Source organism: Gaeumannomyces tritici (assembly GCF_000145635.1).
Source record: "Gaeumannomyces tritici R3-111a-1 unplaced genomic scaffold supercont2.1, whole genome shotgun sequence".
Lineage (NCBI taxonomy): Eukaryota > Fungi > Ascomycota > Sordariomycetes > Magnaporthales > Magnaporthaceae > Gaeumannomyces > Gaeumannomyces tritici.
In genome coordinates this window covers 2,960,122-2,976,089 of record NW_008804545.1, presented here as the reverse complement: position 1 = coordinate 2,976,089, position 15,968 = coordinate 2,960,122, and the positions used below count along the sequence as shown (strand labels likewise).

Below are 15,968 nucleotides of genomic sequence, written 5' to 3'. Positions count from 1 at the left end.
GTCTTGGCTACAATTTATTCCGTCTATCAGTGGCGTCGGGCTACGCAGTTGGCATTGCTTCTTGGCTCAAAAGCGGCGTGACGAAGGGTGACAGGACGAAGTTTATTAGAACGGGATCCCGTGGCAGGCAGCATTCGTCATGCTGCTTGGCGTGCTCAGCGCGGGCCTTCAGAGAACCGGGCAAACCTTTCGCGACCAAACAATGTCGACATGAAGCCAGGGACAAGCCTTGTTAGCCTGGCCTTGGGCACCAAGCGGGAGATGAGAGATGAGGATGAACCTTGACGAGCTTGGAAATGTGAAATATGGCAATGATCGCAATGTGTATGCGAGATATTAATATATTAATATACATGCGATGTGCGGCGAAGCGGGCGAAAATAATGGGAAAAGAAGCCAACTGGAGTCAACACGAGATGGCGCTGTGGCCTCTGCTGGAGCAGCCATAAAGACAAAGCGGACAAAAACGTGAGGCCTCAATGGTGCGCTGGCCTGGGACCCCCAGCACACGGCACCCTGGTATCCGGCCGAACACACACCCCTGGGCATTGGTATTGACCCAGATACCCACCCGTAAGTGCGCTTCGGCTGTGCGTGCTGGTCCTGGTGGATGGGAGTCGCTGATGGGCATCTTTGGAGACGCCCAACGACCGACCACCAGACCTGCTGCGTCACTTTGCTAACTCAGCCCTGCCGGCCCAAATCAGCGACCGCCTCGTCCAGCATATTTCTTTCCCTGGCATTTCCTGCAGCCCAGTCGTTCCAGAGCCATCCAGCACACCGCAACCGCGGGCGTAGTCAACGCAGGCTCGAGGCTGGCGCCGCATCCTCCACCACCAAAATCCGTGCATCCTGCTACGCGCGCTCGCCGTCCTCGATTCTCCCGCATTCCTGCACCCGCACCCTCACACACCGCTCGGCTCCAGCCCGGGCTCTCCCGGACGACCGACACAGACCCAGTTGGTGGCGAGGCGCAAGATGACGAGCTCGTTCGAGAAGTCGGTCAAGGGGGCTACCAAAATAAAGGTACGTCGCTGTCGTCGCTGGAAGATGACCAGGCCGGCCCAGACCGCGCCCGACAGGACACGGAGGGGGAGCGAGGGCGGATGGGACAGGATCGAGACGCCAGCGCTCGCTTGGCCGGCCTGTTTTCTCGTGCGCTCGACGCTGACAGGCTTTGCTTTGTTCTGCTCCAGGCCGCGCCCCCAAAGACCAAGTACATCGAACACATCCTCATTGCCACTCATGCGGGCGACGCCGGCGTTGGCGAGGTCTTCCGCTCGTTACAGTACCGTCTGCAAGACTCAACATGGACCGTCGTCTTCAAGAGCCTGATCACAGTGCACCTGATGATCCGCGAGGGGTCACCCGACGTTACTCTCTCGTATCTCGCCAAGCACAGGAACATGCTTGCGATAAGCATGTTCTCCGACGGTTAGCCGCTGCCCCGCGCCCGCACGAGTGTGCTGGTTGCCCCGACCCGGTACGCTGACACTTGTATCACGTCTGGCTCTGTAGCCCAGACTCAGGGACGGAATATACGCCATTATGCCCAGTACCTCACGGAGCGCGCCCGCGCCTTCCGTGACACCAACTGCGACTGGGTGCGCACCAAGGAGTCGCGCCTCGAGAAGCTGTCGGTCGAGAAGGGTCTTTTGAGGGAAACGGAGACGGTCCAGCACCAGCTCACAGCCCTCCTCAAGTGCGACGTGATGGAGAATGAACCCGAGAACGAGATCACCGTGACCGTCTTTCGCCTGCTGGTTCTTGATCTGCTTGTCCTATTCCAAGTGCTCAACCAAGCTATGATCAACATTCTCGGTAAGCCTCTCGCTCCGTTCGCTCCGCAGCGACCGTTTCAGTGTCGACTTATTAACAAGTCGGATTCTACCTGCCCCTCCGTAGGCCACTTTTTTGAAATGTCCAAGGTGGACGCGGAAAGAGCTATGGGCATCTACCGCACATTTACTCGCCAGACAGATTATGTGGTCCAGTATCTGAGCGTCGCGAGGCAGCATGAGCATCACACGAGGGTTGAGGTGCCTAAGTTGCGCCACGCCCCGGTGAATCTCGGCCGGCAGCTGGAGGACTACCTGAAGGACCCCGACTTTGAGGTACACAGGAGACAGTACCTGGCCGAGATAGATGCCAAGAAATCAAAGGGCAGCGGCGGCGGCTCTGGATCGTCTAGGGCCTTTGGTGCTGAGCTTTCCGGGTCTAAGAACGGCACCACCAAGCCCTCGGGCGTCAGCTCCGCCAATGGAACTGCAAAGGAAGCCGCACCAGCGCCGGCTCCCGCACCGGCAAGCAAGGGACCGGACCAGGACCTGATCGATTTCTTCGGCTCCATCGAACAGAACCAGACGACGATGGCGGTCCAGGCCAACCAGCAACTGCCGCCCCAGGCCCAGATGACTCCCTGGACCAGCCAGGCTGGGTTTCAAATGCAGGCGGCGGGCCAGCAGTTCCAGCCAAACACTTTCGCCGCCCAGCCAACAGGCTTCCAAACAGCGCAGCCGACAGGCTTCCAGACGACAAACCCCTTCCAGCAGCAGAGTTTTGCGGCCCTTGGACAGCCACAGCAACAACAACAGGCATTTGGAGACCTTGGGCAGCAACAACAGCAAGTGATGCCAGCCTACACAGGCGCCGTCTCTGGTTTTGGTGGATATACCCCCCAAGCCTCCTTCCAGCCGAGCTCGCTGGCGCCGATCCCTCAGGACTCGGTGGCCACATTCCCGGCCAACGGGACGCTCTCGGCTCTGAACTTGCAGACCGGTGGCATGCAGCCTGGCGGCGGCCAGCAGATAACCAACCCTTTCCGCCAGTCGATGCTCACGTCGGCTTCGCCGACCGGCGGCAGCCTCATACCGCAGCAGCCGCTCATGGGCGGAGCACAAGCCATGGGAGTCGCACAGGCACAATCCACGAACCCGTTTGCGCGGCCCATGCCGCAGTCGGCCGCATCCGGATCACCTTTCCAGTCGCCGCCACCGTCGGGGCAGGCTCTACAGCCAATGGCCACTGGCACCAACCCTTTTGCTAGGACGGGCGCAGTTGCGGCTGCAGGGCCAGCGACCAGCAGTGGCGCGCTAGCACCCCAGCCAACTGGAAGCACAAATCCCTTCCGGCAAGGCGCCTTCGTAAACCACGCCACCGGGATGGGCTGGCAACACAACCAGCAACCGGTGGGCGGTGGTCTTGATCAACTGGAGACTATTCCCGTCTTTCCCCGTCCCCAGGCCTCGAGTCCCTGGCAGACTTGAGCTCTTTGCTCGCCCCTCAACTCAATTTTCCATGTCGATGTTTTTCTCCAGTCAAAGCGTGGCGTTGAACCGGTGATTTGCTTAAACCCCCCAATCTTTTATTTTTAGTCCTCTCATATCTTCTGTTCTATCTCTTTTTGGTTATCCAACAACCTTCACTTGGTTCGAAATAACACCCTTCCATGCGCAACGAACACGAGCACAAAAGCAGCAACACATAGCTCAAGCGCACACGTTAGGTAACCATCTGGTTCTTTGTATTTACAAACACAAAGCGGTGCTTGTATGGGAGGCTTGGACGTGGACGTTGTGGCGACTCACCTCGAATTGCTCACCAAAACGCCTGAGTCGAGAGTCGATCAGCAACCTGAAAAAAAAAGAGAAAAAGAGAAAAATAAATGCGCAGGGCAATGGTAAATATAATGAAAATTTTATCTATCTTCCATTCCCTTGTTCTCTACCTACCGACCTAAGTATCTTGATAAGTATAAGCGGCGGGTATCCGCTGATCCTTGATTGATTGCCAGCCAACATGAACCCAAAAACAAGTGCGAGGCGCCAGACGCCTCCGCGATGCAAAAAAACGGAATATCTACGACGTAAAATGAAAACTTAAAAGTATCTTGGAGCGGGAGGTGTAAACCCCCTTGCACATCCTTGGCCGCCTGCTATCCGGCATCCGTCTAGGTGCGACCGGCGGTGCCTTTAACAGCGGCCAGCGAGGCACCAAGGGTGGCAACGGCGGCGGCCGTGGGGCCGCTGGTGACGAGGCCCGTCTCCTTTTCGTCCTCGACAAAGACGGCGATGCCGGCAAAGGCCTCGAACATGGCGCGGGCGTAGTACTCCTGCATGCTGTAGCCGCCCGTGGCGTGCGAGGGCTTGTGCTTGTAGGTCTCGAGCCAGTCGTTGCGGTACGTGTCCTGGAGCTGGTGGCGCGACAGGCCCAGGTCCAGGCCGCCAAAGGGATCGTAAGGACCCTCGACCGCCGCCTTCTTCTTCTCCTTGAGACCGCGGATGGAGAGGCCGCCGGCGCCGGCGGCCGCGCGCAGGTCGCGGGCCTCGCCGTCGGCTAGGGCCTCGAGGCGGTGCTGGTCGCGCTGGCGCTCGACGATGCGGGCGGCGGTGCCCTCGGGGGCGCGGGCGAGGGTGTCAAGCGCGTCCTCGTGGGCGAGTAGCTTGCGGCGCTGCTCGTCGCGGTCGATATCGCGGGCCTCGCGGCGGCGGGCGGCGGCGGCCTCCTGCTCGGCGGCGCGCAGCTGGCGGGCGCGCTCCTCGGCGGCGGCGCCCTTACGGCGGCTGCGCTCGATTTGGGCCTTGTGCTCGGCCTCGTAGCGCTTCAGGTTCTCGTCTGCGACCGTGGCCCTCGCGCGGTCGGTGCCGACGAGGTCAAAGACGAGCGTCTCGACCATGTCGAGGTAGTCGTTATACGCCTGCAGCGACTCGAAGTCGTCGCCCGTCTGGTTGAAGATGCGGGCGACGCGGCGGCGCACGTCCACCTCGCGCTCCACGTCCAGGTCGGCAAAGAAGGCGGTGCGCCAGTCGGCCATGCGCAGGATCTTTTCGCAGCCCTTGATGAGGCAGCGTGCCTGGCCGTTCTCGTAGTTGTGGCGCACGCACGTGTCGCATATCTGGTGGTAGCACTTCTCGTTGGTCTTGAGCACCATGTCCGGGTTTAGGTAGCGGAGCGCGTTGCACGACGGGCATTTCTCGCCCATGGTGTCGTGGTCGAGGTCGAGTTGCGACGCCATGGCTGCTTGCTCAGCGCGGCGGCGTGCCGCTTTGCGTCCGAGAAGTGTTGCGGCGGCGCGGCGGTGACGGCGGGCGGGCGGCGGCTAGAGAGGCTGCGGAAGCTCGCAGGACTCTCCTCGGTGGTCTGCCTGATGGCCCCTTCGCGCGCGACTGGGCGGCTGGCGGCTGGCGTGGACGGATGGCCTATTGCGCGAGGCAGGTTGGTGGGGAAGGGTGTGGTTGGCAGTGACAGCTCCGTGTTGGGGCACAGGCTAGGAATGGGGTCAGCAAATTGCCCGGCACACAAGCAGCGATCAATAGGGAAGCTCCGGTCGCCACTGATTCAGGACCCGCGCTGCAAGGTAGCACCAGACTCGGGCGCTATTGAACCAGCTTAGGCAGGCACCGCCACCTGGAAGCTTCCATTGACGTATTGCGCTTCCCCGCCTCCGCTGTCGCACGCGCCCAGAAGAGCACCAACACTGAGCCCCGCCGTGCTGAAGCTGTTTGAAAGGCGCTGTTTGTCAATCGCCTCTTTTTATTTCCTCAAGGCCAACCCCGCCAGAAATCCCTTTCGGTTTTTTTTTTTCAAGGCCATACATCCTCCCTACTCATCTCGATTCAAGAATGGCAGACAAAGGTAAGCAGTCCTCCACAATAGCGAGTCCCCAGCAGCACGGCATGCGCCGTGAGTGGCGCTTTCAGCCCGACTAACACGGATGCCACGCACCCGCAGAGCCGACGCCCGTCGAGGAGGCTGCTGCTCGCGCGAAGGAGCAGGCCGAGCAGGACGAACTCCCGTACAAGTGGACCCAGACTATCGGCGACCTTGACGTCGTCATCAAGCTCCCCGAGGGCTCGGCCAACTACAAAGGAAAGGACCTCAAGGTCGAACTCAAGAAGCAGCATCTCTACGCCGGCGTCAAGGGGGCGGACCCGATCATAAATGTGCGCCACTTTGCCCCGCCGAAACAAAGAAGATTGAAGAAGAAAAAAGGTTGAAGACGCCACTAACATGGCTTCCTTGTAGGGAGACCTGCCCCATGCAATCCGCGTCGACGAGTCGACGTGGACCCTGACCCCAAACTCGGACGGCACCAAGAACATCGAGATCCACTTGGACAAGATCAACAAGATGGAGTGGTGGGCACACGTCGTCACCGACGCCCCCAAGATCGATGTTACCAAGATAAACCCGGAGAACTCCAAGCTGTCGGACCTTGACGGCGAGACCAGAGGTATGGTCGAGAAGATGATGTACGACCAGCACCAGAAGGAGCTTGGCAAGCCGACGTCGGACGAGCAAAAGAAGATGGACATTCTCAAGAAGTTCCAGGAGCAGCATCCTGAGATGGACTTTAGCAAAGCAAAGATTCAGTAACGCGAACTCGTTTCCGTGATCATGTTCAAGCGTTCGGATCGTTTAGTGGTGTTCACTGGATGGGAATCCCAATTTGGGCCGTGGGTACAACGAGGTTCACGGTGAGAGGATGGGAATAATACTCTAATTGCTTTCCTGGTCCAAATCGGATCATTGCTTTGATAGCCTCGCTGCCTTGAATCGGCTCATCCGCTTCGGGCCGCCCTCCTCTTCGTCGAGCGGCACGACGGCCGAGGCGTCTTCCTTGAGGAAGCCCCCGCCCTTGTGCACGAGCTTGTTGCGCATCCGTTGGTATTCGACGGCGGCCTCCTGGTGGAGAAAGTTGGCGTCCAGATCGTCGGGTTCTCGCACGGCCGTGGCCGGCTGGCGCTCCACGATGGACGTCGCAATCGTCTGCCCCTCGGGCCCCGACGGCGCCGTCTTGGGCTCCTGTGTCTCTAGAAACCTCTGTGGTGCCCGCGCGGGGCCGCTGGGAGGGGCCACCGTCGCCGATCCACGCTCGACGATGTCGTCCCAGCCTTGTTTCCTTGGCTGCTGCTTGGCCGCGGGCTCGGGCTTGGGCTGGGGCGCTTCGTCGGCGATGTCGAGGTTCTCTGCAAACCGGACTTTGCCTTTTGCAGACTTTGGCTCGACGGACCAGGCGCTGCCCGGGGGTTGGCCGGGTATCTGGGACGGCGCAAGGGGCTTTGAGTCGGCCACTGTTACACGCCCGATTCTCGGCTCGTCGTCTGATTCTACCTCACCGGCCGCCTGGCCTTGGTACGCCTTCACCGAGGCGGGCGCCGAAACGCCGAGCTTTTTCTCAAGCTCAAGCATCCGTTGCCTGTACTCCTGGGATAGGTAGCTGCGGTTGCGGCGCTTCTCCTTGCCGCTTCCGTCGTCGTCATCGCCGTCCCCATCATCGTCTTCCGCGTCCTCCTCGTAAAAGTAGTCGTAGTCCGCCATCTCATCATCATCCTCGTCTGAGTAGCCCTCCTCCAGCTCCAGCTCCGCGACCACGGGGGCGATCTCCGACATGCTGTATGCGAGCATGTCGCGGCGCAGTGCCGCGTCCTCGGCCGACTCGGCCTCGGGTATGACAGCCGGCTGCGATGCCATGGCCTCCTGCTCCTTCGCCAGCCGCATGATCTCCTCGAGCCGCTTCTGCGCCCGGGCCTGGGGCTGCTTCAGGGCCGCGGTGGCGCTGGCCTTGGTGCCCTCCCCGAACGACACGGTCTTCTTGGTCGCGGCCGGGGCTGCAGAAGGGGCCGCGGTGGAGGGGCCTGCATCGGCGCCCGAAGGAGATTGACCAGCCGGTGCGGCAGGGGAGTCGAGTACGGGTCTGTCCTGCGGCGCCGCCGCAGCCGATGACTCGGGGATCGCGACGCCCGCCTTCTTCAGGGCCTCCCGGACCTGCGGCTGTGAGTCAGAGGGCACCTGGAGGCGGTACGAGACGACGTTGTCGTCGTCGTCCAGCTCCTCGACGATGTCGGTGATGGGCAGGCCATCATCGTCACGCACGTCCGGGGCGCTGACGACGCCGGCCACGGCGGCCTTGCCCTCGGCGTCGCGGAGCTGCCCCTCGAGCGTCTCGATGTAGCGCTGCACGTAGTCGAGGCGACGGTCGAGCTGGGCGACGATCTGGCCGGCCGGCTTGATGCCGGCCTTGCCGCCGAACAGCTCGGCCACCTCCTTGCCCGTGACGAGCTCCCCCTCAAAGTCCCGGCGGATCCGGGCCAGGTCCCCGGGCCCGTCGCTCTCGGTGACCTCCTCCTTCAGGGCCTCGTACTCGGCGTCCCAGAGCCGCCACTGCCGCAGCAGTACCCGGAGCTTTTCGGCGTTTTCCTCGAGCGCCTGCCGGTGGCGCTCGAGGTCTATGAAGCTATCCTTGATTGATGCCATGGAGCGCGAGACCGTCTGGTCGTGAGGCTAGGGACTCCGCGTGACCTCTCTGCCCACGTCAGGACGGCGTTCACCGAAGAACTTGATATTCAAGGATACAACACACGCCTACTAGGGTGGGTATGTTATTGTATACCCTGCACCTCACTGCCGACTCATGTGCGCGTAAAACAACGTTCCTGTTACTGTTGTTGTTATTTTTGTCGGCCTTTGTCGTTTCTTTTTTCTTCCATTCCATTTCCTATTGGAGTCGGGCACCGCGCAAGCGTAAGTGGCCCACCATGATTAGTGGGTCGAGATAAAGTGCAGCCTTACTAACACGGAGAACAAGCACATGTATAAAACAACATCAAGTCCTTCACCCGGGTGAAATCGTCCTGCCTCTATGCAGCCGTACTCGAGCCCAGCTTTCCGATGCCGATGTATAGCATCAGCTGCACCTCGTTACTCCAACCATTATCCAACCCCATTTTGAACCAAGCGGTTGCGAGGTCAACCGCCAGGACATGATCATCCTGCTCGGAGACAGCAACTGTTTCCTGAGGAATTACTGTCCCCTGGATCATTGCGATGCTGTCGTCTCCGATGTCTATCTCGGGCAGTCTGGAGATGTATACTCCTGAATATCGATCCGCTTGGTCAGCAACATCTATCTAGAGATTAGGAGTGCAGAATGATAGCAATTTGGAGGGTTGACATACCTATAGTCCCAAGTGCCTTGACGCGGATGTCGAGGATGACGCGCCCATTCTCCAGCTCGATGTCGCTCGACACCAGAGCCGCAGCACCTGCCATTTTCCCCAGGAGTCCCAAGGGTGCCACATACAGCTGAGCCCCGCTAGGTGATACGAAAGTTGATAGAGAGAAGGCAGTCAAGATTTCGTATCCCCTTTCTTCGAGGGAGACGCTGAGCGTCGAGGGCAGCGAATTAGGCTGCATTGGCCCAGTAAGACGCCCTGTGGTATGGGCACGTACGACATATGCGTTCTGACATCTGACCCCAGCGAACATATTTAAGGGAATGATATCGGTCATGGACCTTGCCGCGACGTTGAACACGCCCATTATTGGCGTGCCAGTCCTCGCATCGCCTAAAGAGAGTTGTGTCTGCCAGTCAGCTATCTGACACAGTTATAGCGGGGCGGTAGACTCCATGAACACATTAATGCAAAAACACATGATTCTCACCGTGATAGCTGCCCACTTTGAGCAACGAATCGTCGTTGTAGTCAACATAGGCGTCAATACTCTTGCCGAAGACGCTTGGTCTGAATACGACAGTCTTGCCTCGAGGAGTCACGCCGGTCAGCTGAGAAAGCAGCTCCATGTCATGCTGGCCTGGCACGTCTGTTATGTATATGGGACCTCCGCTGATGGCCCTAGCGGCGGCATGATAGCCCGAGTAGCTGTGTGATGTCTGAAACATGTCCCAGTCCGGCACCACGTTCAGGTACTGTGTAAACAGGCTGTTGTGCGCGTTGACCCAGACATGCCAGGGGTGAGAGGCTGGTATCTCCGGGAAGAAGTCGTCCGAATTCCGCACAGGTATGGCCGGTCTGTGACGAGGCATCTGAGAGTGGAATATGAAGTGAGGGACTTGGGACATGCACGAAATTGTCTTGTTCCCGAATCGGCGGAGCGATGCGCTGGTCCAGGCATCTAGGTAGGCGTCGGTGAGTTCCCGCCGAGCGGCCGAGCCCACCCATGTATCGAGCACGAACTGGGCGTCGGTTTTAACACCATCGACCCCGCAGGAAGCTAGAAAACTGTAAAAGTCGTCGTAGAAGCGGTCGACGTCGTCTTTGGCCACAACCTGTCCACCGATAGAGGTCGTGAGTTGACATGTCTCGCACCCCGACTGCATATCTCAACCGCAGCTAGTCATCTTACCGTCATCTTTCCACCCATAGGAAAGTTTCTGCGCTTGGCTTCTTTGCGCAAGACCTCGACAGTCTTGTACGAGCGTGATATCTCGCCGCCGGGCGCAACACCGCCCCAGTAGCCCAAAAGGGCGTGCCATACCGACACGTGCTGTATGTGAGAATACCTAGAGCGTATTGCTGATACCAAGGCCTTCAGTCCCCGAGGGAACTTTGTGGGCGACGCTTCAAATCCATTCAGGCCAGACTGGAACTGCCCATTCTCACTCGGATGGCTATCCTGCCAGCCATCATCGATTATCAGATTGCGGATTTGGATGTTCTTCTCAGCGAGTGTGTCCAGGGCCCGGAGAATTACATCCTCAGTCAGGTGTTGCCCAAGGGCATTCCAGGTGCCTGAAGAGAGCATCGGGTCAGTGAAAGCCACATATGACATGAACCTCTCAGCCGCCTAGTAGAGCATTAATGGGAGGAAGCGATGATACGGAGTCTTACAGAATCCCAGACCATCATACCAGTCTTCCATCCAGTCTGGACGCACATCTCCCGCTGGAGTTGGGGTATCAACAAGATCGGATTTGCTGTAGTGCTGCGTCGCATGTGCTTGTACAATCTCTCGAGCGTGGTACATGCACGCAGCTAGAGTATTCTCGAAGCTTTCTCCCACCGCGGCCACGATCTTGGCAGTGGTATCGCCGATACTGTCACATCGGGCCTGTGCGAAGGTTGTCAGCCCTTGGGCGCGTGTTGGGAAGCCGCCAATGATAACCACCCGCCAAAGCATATGGCACTCACATGAAGAACAACTCGGCCATCAACGCTGCTACGTAGGACGGCGGTGACGTAGGCCGAGTCGCTAATTGGGAGGATGACAAGATGCCTTCCATGGTGGTCCAAGAATGCAGACACGACAACATCCTCCTGGACTGCGAACTGGGTCTTTCCATGGCGTGGAGCGAGCCAGGGGCTCCATATCCGTACCAAAGCGAACCACCTGGCGGGGGTTTCAGGGTGTCAGTACGCACTTGGGTGATTATGTGGTTGGCAAACGTGACAGTCGGTACTGCCTACCTCAGAATTGCCCCGTTCCAAGGCAGACCTAGGTCGACATCAGAAATCACGGATTGGTCGCTGCTGCTGGTACCCAACCCTGAGACGGGTGCCTCTATCACCCACAAGTTGGTAGCCGGGGTCTGGCTCATGACGGGCTTGACAGTCGCGTCGAGGCATAGGTCTTGGAGGATATCTCCCCGTAGGCTATCAGGGAGACTTGAAGACGCCAGGGGCAGCATGATACCGTCTTGCATGAGTAGATCTTCCCGTGCCTCACGCCATGGGAGATCAGGCGACCCCCGATATTTGAGCGTGAAGCTCGTAGCAGCGTGCACGGTGGAGGATGCGGTGAAGTACATGGGGGCAGTGATCGGGTCGGGGGCGCTTAGAGACACAGGTGTGTTCTCGGGGGCCGCCGAATCCAGGAGAACATCGTGCCAGTCGGCTCTCCCCAGATCGGTGCAAGATAGAGCCACCTGCCAAGGCCTGTCTGCGAGGGCGCGATGGACCTGGAGGCAGACGATGAAAGAGAACTCTCCATCCGCGGTAGAGGCCTTGGTAACTTGACCCAGCGGCGGGAAGCTCGACAGCATGACCTGAGCTTGGGCCGAGTCCGCTCTCGGCGGAAGCTTTTGCGTGGGGATCAGCGCGGCCGGCATTCCTGCGGCAACGCCCTCCGGATAGCTCATGCTGGGAACTGCTGCACAGGGGTAGCCTTCTAGGGATGAGGGTGTAGAAGACAGGTGGATGTATGAGTCTAGTGATGTAGGATGGAGAGAGCTTTCTCTGCCAACTTGACCGAGACATGGAAGAAGTGGAAAGAGATTGTGTAGCTACAGACTAGCATACGGGTCTCGTAGCTGTACCTATCAACAGCTAGACAAGCAGGTAGATGATGATGAGGGGGAAACGGGGCGGCCTGCGTGACGTCCCGACCGGCAATCCTCCTCAGTCGATCGGCATGGGGAGCTAGGACGGTGGCATTTGTCTGAGGCGGACATTGATCTGCCATGGCCGCGCCTGGCCGAACACCCCTTCTCCCTGTCCTACGAGGTACACGGGCGATCAACACCAACCCCAGAGATGAGGTACACACATCGTGGCCCAAAAGATACCTGAGCTACCTGACCCACTATCCGTCTAGGTCCTGAAATCGCAGCGTCTCACTCTCATGGTGGGGCAGACCAGACAAAATTCAGGCACCAAGGCCGCCACTTCGGCACGGAACTTTTCGCTGCCAATCCATCGCTTCCAATTACCAAGGTCGAGACTGCAGCGCCGCCTGGCCGAGATCCCAAGTCGAACGACCAGTCTCGGACAAACACCTCAACCCACTCGATCCCGGCCACATCCACCCCAATGGCGTCCCGGAGACTTGCTCTGAACCTGTCGCAGGGCCTTCGCGGCCGGGCTGGCCTCTCGCTGCCTATGCGACGAGGCTTTGCCTCCCCGGTGCCCTCACCAAGCAGCACCCAGACCACCACGCTGAAAAATGGCCTCACGGTGCGTGCGCTCCGGCCCTGCCCGCCTCGTGTCCGCCCGACTGACAGCCGTGTCCCCCCGAGCAGGTCGCCACCCAGTACTCCCCATACGCACAAACGTCGACCGTTGGCGTGTGGATAGACGCCGGCTCCAGGGCAGAGACCAAGGAGACCAACGGCACCGCACACTTCCTCGAGCACCTGGCCTTCAAGGTAGACGCCCCCCTCCCCGCCACCGCGAGACTACCGTCTGCTCACACAGGCTTCCATACCGCATGTAGGGCACCACCCGCCGGACACAGCAGCAGCTCGAGCTGGAGATCGAGAACATGGGCGCCCACCTCAACGCCTACACCTCGGTGCGTCACCATGCGATCTCCCCGCCCCGCTAGCGGCCCCAGCCGGCCATTGGCCAACTGGGCCGCCTGCAAAGGCCTTGGTTATCCTGATTCTGCGGTTGGGCCTGCTGACGCCACAGGGTACAGCGCGAGAACACCGTCTACTTCGCCAAGTCGCTGAACGAGGATGTGCCCAAGTGCGTCGACATCCTGGCCGACATCCTGCAGAACTCCAAGCTCGAGGAGTCTGCCATTGAGCGCGAGCGCGACGTCATCCTGCGCGAGTCGGAGGAGGTCGAGAAGCAGCTCGAGGAGGTTGTCTTCGACCACCTGCACGCCACTGCCTACCAGCACCAGCCCCTGGGCCGCACCATCCTAGGCCCCCGCGAGAACATCCGTGACATCACCCGCACCGAGCTGGCCAACTACATCAAGCACAACTACACGGCCGGCCGCATGGTCCTCGCTGCCGCCGGTGGCGTGCCCCACGAGAAGCTCGTCGAGATGGCCGAGAAGCACTTTGCCGGCCTGCCCGATAGCTCCATCCAGTCGGGCTCCCAGATCCTGACCAAGGCCAAGCCCGATTTCATCGGCTCCGATGTCCGTGTTCGCGACGACACCATCCCGACCGCCAACATCGCCATTGCAGTTGAGGGCGTGAGCTGGAGCGACGACGACTACTTCACTGCCCTGGTCACCCAGGCCATTGTCGGCAACTACGACAAGGCCATGGGCAACGCACCCCACCAGGGCAGCAAGCTTTCTGGCTTTGTGCACTCCAACGACCTGGCAAACTCGTTCATGAGCTTTTCTACCAGCTATAGCGATACTGGGTAGGCTTTTTTCCCCTGGGGCTTTTTTCGACTGACATCCTCTTTCAGGAGCCGGTGGCACAAATGTTCGGTACCAAGATGATGCGAACAAAGAAAAATATGCTGACTCTAACGCTTTCCCCACAGCCTTTGGGGTATCTACCTGGTTACGGACAAACTCACGCAGATCGACGACCTCGTCCACTTCACCCTGCGCGAGTGGTCTCGTCTATCGCAGAGCGTCACTGAGGCCGAGGTTGAGCGTGCAAAGGCTCAGCTCAAGGCGTCGATCCTTCTATCCCTGGACGGCACCACGGCCGTCGCTGAGGACATTGGCCGTCAGATCGTCACCACCGGCCGCCGTACGAGCCCGGCCGAGATCGAGCGTATTATTGACGGCATCACGGAGAAGGACGTCATGTCCTTTGCCCAGCGCAAGCTTTGGGACCAGGATGTTGCCGTCAGTGCCGTTGGCAGCGTCGAGGGCCTCTTTGACTACGCAAGGATTCGCGCCGACATGAGCCGCAACTTTTAGTTTTGTTTGACTGTCACGGGCTCGGCTGCCCAACAAGTCGCCGGAAACGGTGCGTTGCGAGGGATGTGGCCGGGGTCGACTGGGATGGATCACTGTACTAATATTTGTGAGTCTCGACGCCGGCGCTGGGTGACTTTGACGGCGGAGGTGTGGCTGTTTAGATATAGAGCAATCAAATGGCCCTGTCTCGGCCAAGCTTCTGCTTTCTCACGCCACGAAGCCGCCACCGTCTTCCTCAATGCCACACTAGTTTCCGAGACACTCTCATGCCACACCGCGACGCACCCTACCCGCTATGATGTCCCAGTGACGCGCCTCGATGCTTCGAGGAACTTGGCCGAGCGCGCATCTTTGTCGCTCCACACGGCTGATGGAGATGCCCCAACACCTTTGTCCTTGTCATTTAAAGCCCAGGTCCTCCAACGATAGTAGGGAGGTGAGAAAAAGGGGCAAACTTAGGAGAGAAAAGCAACCCGCACCACATCCCGCGATATCACGGCACCGGCTCACGATTCAAGATCATCAACATGGCGCGCACAGTTTCCAGCTTTGCGCGGCTGCTCATCGCGACCCTCCTTTTCCTCGCGCTAACAGAGGCGAAGCCCAGCTTCAGCTTCGCGTCGAAAACGAATGTTGTCGTGTACTATGTAAGACCAATACGCAAGGCTTCGTGCTCGTCTCCCCCGAGAAAACGGGGTGTCACCAAATTGGCGATCTCGCTAACCGGCCTTACCCCCTCTCCTGGGCCGGCAACTCACGACAGGGCCAGGGACCAAACCAAAAGGACCTGCTGCACTACTGCAAGGAGCCTAGCATCGACGTCATCGTGCTCTCCTTCATCCACCTCTTCCCGGCGCAGGCCAACGGCCTCCCCGGCAGCAACTTTGGCAACCAGTGCCGCGGCGCCGTCTACCAGGGACCCGGGCGGGACCGCAGCAGGGACGCGCTGCAGGCCGACTGCCCGCGCCTCCGCTCGCAGGTGGCCGCGTGCCAGCGCCGGCACGGCAAGAAGCTGCTGCTGAGCCTGGGCGGCGGCACGTCGGGCTACCAGCTGACGGGCGCCGCGGCCGGGCGCGCGTTCGCCGACCAGCTGTGGGCGCTGTTCGGCCCGCCCGACCGGGCCAGCCGCCTGCCGCGCCCCTTTGGCGACGCGGCCGACCTCGACGGCTTCGACCTCGACATCGAGCACCCGCCCACCGACGGCGGCGCCGGCTACCGCGCCCTCGCGGCCGGCCTGCGCGCCCACTTCGCCTCGCCCGCCGGCCGCCGCAAGCCGCGCTACCTGACGGCCAGCCCGCAGTGCGTCGTGCCCGACTCGAACCTGAGCGCCGTCGTGCGCGCGGTGCGGTTCGACGCGCTGTTTATACGTTGAGTGACCTGCCCTTTCCATTTTTTGGTTCCGGCCAGCCAGCCCCAGGGGCAGAAGGTCGGAAGCCTTGACCTAGCCATACGACTAACATGCGCGCCTCGGCCGACGTCCCACACACAGAGTTCTACAACACCCAAACATGCTCCGCAGCCCGCTGGGCCCGCTCCAACCCGACCTTTTCGCCAGGGAGCAGCAGGGCGCCCAGCACGGCCGGCTTCACCTTTGACGACTGGGCCCGGCACCT

At 60.0% G+C, this 15,968-nt stretch overlaps 7 protein-coding genes across 7 annotated transcripts; 4 read left to right on the top strand and 3 right to left on the bottom strand.

Moving 5' to 3' along the window:
- The first annotated feature begins 585 nt into the window (after nucleotides 1-585).
- Nucleotides 586-3,711, top strand: GGTG_00956 (ENTH domain-containing protein). The gene is made up of 4 exons (XM_009218711.1): nucleotides 586-1,026; nucleotides 1,197-1,434; nucleotides 1,519-1,821; nucleotides 1,906-3,711. The coding sequence occupies exons 1-4, from the start codon at nucleotides 979-981 to the stop codon at nucleotides 3,264-3,266; spliced, it is 1,950 nt and encodes a 649-aa protein (XP_009216975.1). The 5' UTR covers nucleotides 586-978; the 3' UTR covers nucleotides 3,267-3,711.
- GGTG_00955 (CDK-activating kinase assembly factor MAT1) lies at nucleotides 3,506-5,331 on the bottom strand. Its single transcript, XM_009218710.1, has one exon. The coding sequence runs from the start codon at nucleotides 5,012-5,014 to the stop codon at nucleotides 3,950-3,952; it is 1,065 nt and encodes a 354-aa protein (XP_009216974.1). The 5' UTR covers nucleotides 5,015-5,331; the 3' UTR covers nucleotides 3,506-3,949.
- Nucleotides 5,332-5,421: 90 nt separating this feature from the next.
- Nucleotides 5,422-6,536, top strand: GGTG_00954 (nuclear movement protein nudC). Its single transcript, XM_009218709.1, has 3 exons — nucleotides 5,422-5,634; nucleotides 5,731-5,942; nucleotides 6,025-6,536. Exons 1-3 carry the CDS (start codon nucleotides 5,622-5,624, stop codon nucleotides 6,373-6,375), a joined length of 576 nt encoding a protein of 191 aa, XP_009216973.1. The 5' UTR covers nucleotides 5,422-5,621; the 3' UTR covers nucleotides 6,376-6,536.
- GGTG_00953 (hypothetical protein) lies at nucleotides 6,351-8,467 on the bottom strand. Its single transcript, XM_009218708.1, has one exon. The coding sequence runs from the start codon at nucleotides 8,254-8,256 to the stop codon at nucleotides 6,526-6,528; it is 1,731 nt and encodes a 576-aa protein (XP_009216972.1). The 5' UTR covers nucleotides 8,257-8,467; the 3' UTR covers nucleotides 6,351-6,525.
- On the bottom strand, nucleotides 8,362-11,878 carry GGTG_00952 (alpha-galactosidase; the record flags this gene model as incomplete). Its single annotated transcript, XM_009218707.1, has 7 exons — nucleotides 8,362-8,875; nucleotides 8,958-9,347; nucleotides 9,445-10,069; nucleotides 10,147-10,532; nucleotides 10,632-10,851; nucleotides 10,932-11,130; nucleotides 11,208-11,878. 7 exons carry the CDS (start codon nucleotides 11,876-11,878, stop codon nucleotides 8,640-8,642), a joined length of 2,727 nt encoding a protein of 908 aa, XP_009216971.1. The 3' UTR covers nucleotides 8,362-8,639.
- Nucleotides 11,879-12,397: 519 nt separating this feature from the next.
- GGTG_00951 (mitochondrial-processing peptidase subunit beta) lies at nucleotides 12,398-14,594 on the top strand. Its single transcript, XM_009218706.1, has 5 exons — nucleotides 12,398-12,692; nucleotides 12,758-12,883; nucleotides 12,952-13,029; nucleotides 13,156-13,841; nucleotides 13,968-14,594. The coding sequence occupies exons 1-5, from the start codon at nucleotides 12,549-12,551 to the stop codon at nucleotides 14,353-14,355; spliced, it is 1,422 nt and encodes a 473-aa protein (XP_009216970.1). The 5' UTR covers nucleotides 12,398-12,548; the 3' UTR covers nucleotides 14,356-14,594.
- A 131-nt stretch (nucleotides 14,595-14,725) lies between these two features.
- Nucleotides 14,726-15,727, top strand: GGTG_00950 (acidic endochitinase SE2; the record flags this gene model as incomplete). The annotated part of the gene is made up of 2 exons (XM_009218705.1): nucleotides 14,726-14,791; nucleotides 14,969-15,727. The coding sequence occupies 2 exons, from the start codon at nucleotides 14,726-14,728 to the stop codon at nucleotides 15,725-15,727; spliced, it is 825 nt and encodes a 274-aa protein (XP_009216969.1).
- Between the last annotated feature and the right edge of the window lie 241 nt (nucleotides 15,728-15,968).

What these genes read in the sequence shown, in the direction of transcription:
- GGTG_00956 (XM_009218711.1), top strand. Translation starts at nt 979, where the DNA reads ATGACGAGCTCGTTCGAGAAGTCGGTCAAGGGGGCTACCAAAATAAAG. An exon ending in AGGGGGCTACCAAAATAAAG is followed by an intron (nt 1,027 to 1,196) that starts GTACGTCGCTGT and finishes GTTCTGCTCCAG; the next exon opens with GCCGCGCCCCCAAAGACCAA. An exon ending in GATAAGCATGTTCTCCGACG is followed by an intron (nt 1,435 to 1,518) that starts GTTAGCCGCTGC and finishes CTGGCTCTGTAG; the next exon opens with CCCAGACTCAGGGACGGAAT.
- GGTG_00955 (XM_009218710.1), bottom strand. Translation starts at nt 5,014, where the DNA reads ATGGCGTCGCAACTCGACCTCGACCACGACACCATGGGCGAGAAATGC.
- GGTG_00954 (XM_009218709.1), top strand. An exon ending in GGGCGGACCCGATCATAAAT is followed by an intron (nt 5,943 to 6,024) that starts GTGCGCCACTTT and finishes GCTTCCTTGTAG; the next exon opens with GGAGACCTGCCCCATGCAAT.
- GGTG_00953 (XM_009218708.1), bottom strand. Translation starts at nt 8,256, where the DNA reads ATGGCATCAATCAAGGATAGCTTCATAGACCTCGAGCGCCACCGGCAG.
- GGTG_00951 (XM_009218706.1), top strand. Translation starts at nt 12,549, where the DNA reads ATGGCGTCCCGGAGACTTGCTCTGAACCTGTCGCAGGGCCTTCGCGGC. An exon ending in TCGAGCACCTGGCCTTCAAG is followed by an intron (nt 12,884 to 12,951) that starts GTAGACGCCCCC and finishes TACCGCATGTAG; the next exon opens with GGCACCACCCGCCGGACACA. An exon ending in ACCTCAACGCCTACACCTCG is followed by an intron (nt 13,030 to 13,155) that starts GTGCGTCACCAT and finishes CACAGGGTACAG; the next exon opens with CGCGAGAACACCGTCTACTT.